The sequence below is a fragment of the Cucurbita pepo genome, unplaced genomic scaffold (assembly GCF_002806865.2).
Source record: "Cucurbita pepo subsp. pepo cultivar mu-cu-16 unplaced genomic scaffold, ASM280686v2 Cp4.1_scaffold001997, whole genome shotgun sequence".
NCBI classification, from domain to species: Eukaryota; Viridiplantae; Streptophyta; class Magnoliopsida; order Cucurbitales; family Cucurbitaceae; genus Cucurbita; species Cucurbita pepo.
The window spans coordinates 1-1288 of NW_019648097.1; the positions used below are offsets into that span (position 1 = coordinate 1).

At 36.4% G+C, this 1288-nt stretch overlaps 1 protein-coding gene across 1 annotated transcript; it reads left to right on the forward strand.

Moving 5' to 3' along the window:
• Positions 1-180: 180 nt before the first annotated feature.
• LOC111786564 lies at positions 181-1240 on the forward strand (the record flags this gene model as incomplete). Its single annotated transcript, XM_023666798.1, has 3 exons — positions 181-526; positions 779-863; positions 1171-1240. Coding segments are annotated over exons 1-3 (324 nt in total), but the record flags the coding sequence as incomplete, so codon positions are not given.
• Between the last annotated feature and the right edge of the window lie 48 nt (positions 1241-1288).

Consider the following 1288-nt stretch of genomic DNA (forward strand, 5'->3'; position numbering starts at 1 on the left):
TATGTTATAAGGTTTTATACATCGAAATATACCAATTTTGTACTTTAAAACTTATGATTATCTTATTTATCCAATAATTTACACTTTTTTATTTTATCTAAAAATAAATAAATAAATAAATAAAAACATTAAAGGGCATAGGGTATATATAGGTATACCACTAGGAGTGTTGTACCCGCGCCACTTTCAAGTTTCATGATCATCGACCTCTAACTTACCGAATTGAGCCCTAACCGCAACTGCAAGCTTGCCGTTTAGATTCTGATATTAGGAATAATCTCTTCTCCTTTTAGAATTGAAATTCTCCCAACTCCAAAATGATCTGAGTTCCCTGCGATCCATCCCCGTGTTTTGTCCATGGCGATCCAATTTAAGTTCAGGAGCTCGGTGATCTTCGACTCGGTGGATATCGATGGCCGACCCTCCATATCAATTGGCGATCTTAAATCCAAAATTATTCGGATGAAGAACCTCGATACCTGCCAAAACTTTGATCTCGTTTTCTCCGATGCCCGTACCGGCCAAGGTATTCCGTCATCTCTCTGCCGCTATTGGTTGCATGGTAATTGGACTCGAGTGGAAGAGTCCTCGGATTTACCATATCGTTCAGTTCATAGTAATGGATGATCCTTGAGATTTTACCCTGTGAAACGACGTTTTGACGTAGTCAGTGCATATTGGAATTAGGCAGCTCAAACGCATTTGCCTTTGTGTATAATTTCATTTGTATTGAAGGTATTTAGCTTAAAATTTTATCTTGATACTCCTTATTTTGCAGATTTGGTTGACGAGAAATTTGAAATTCCTAGTGGTTCATGCGTGATCATAAAGAGAGTTCCTGCGGGATCAGTTCCTTCCAATGTGTAAGATGCCCTGTTTTCTTAATTGAGTTGTTTATGACAATAATTGTAGTTTCGGAATTTACAGACCTGTTATGTGCATGCTTCTGCACCTATATTTATATTTTTGTTGCTGCAAAATCAACTGTGTTTTGAGTATTATCTCTTACTTTTACCGAAAATTTTGGGCAAAAACAGTGTTCACTTTGTGTTACTGCTACAGAGAGCCTTACAAAACTCAATTCGAATCACCAACTTCCAATTAGTTTGAATTATTCAATCCTAACTGAAACTTACCGGCGGTTTTCCATATAATGATACTGTAATGCAGTGTACATCACGACTTGTTTGGGAAATTTCAAGTCAAAGACACTGACATGGTTAATTCATCTCATCCAGTGGTATGTTGATTATTACTTTACTTGTTAGTTGCTTTTTTTTTTTTTTTT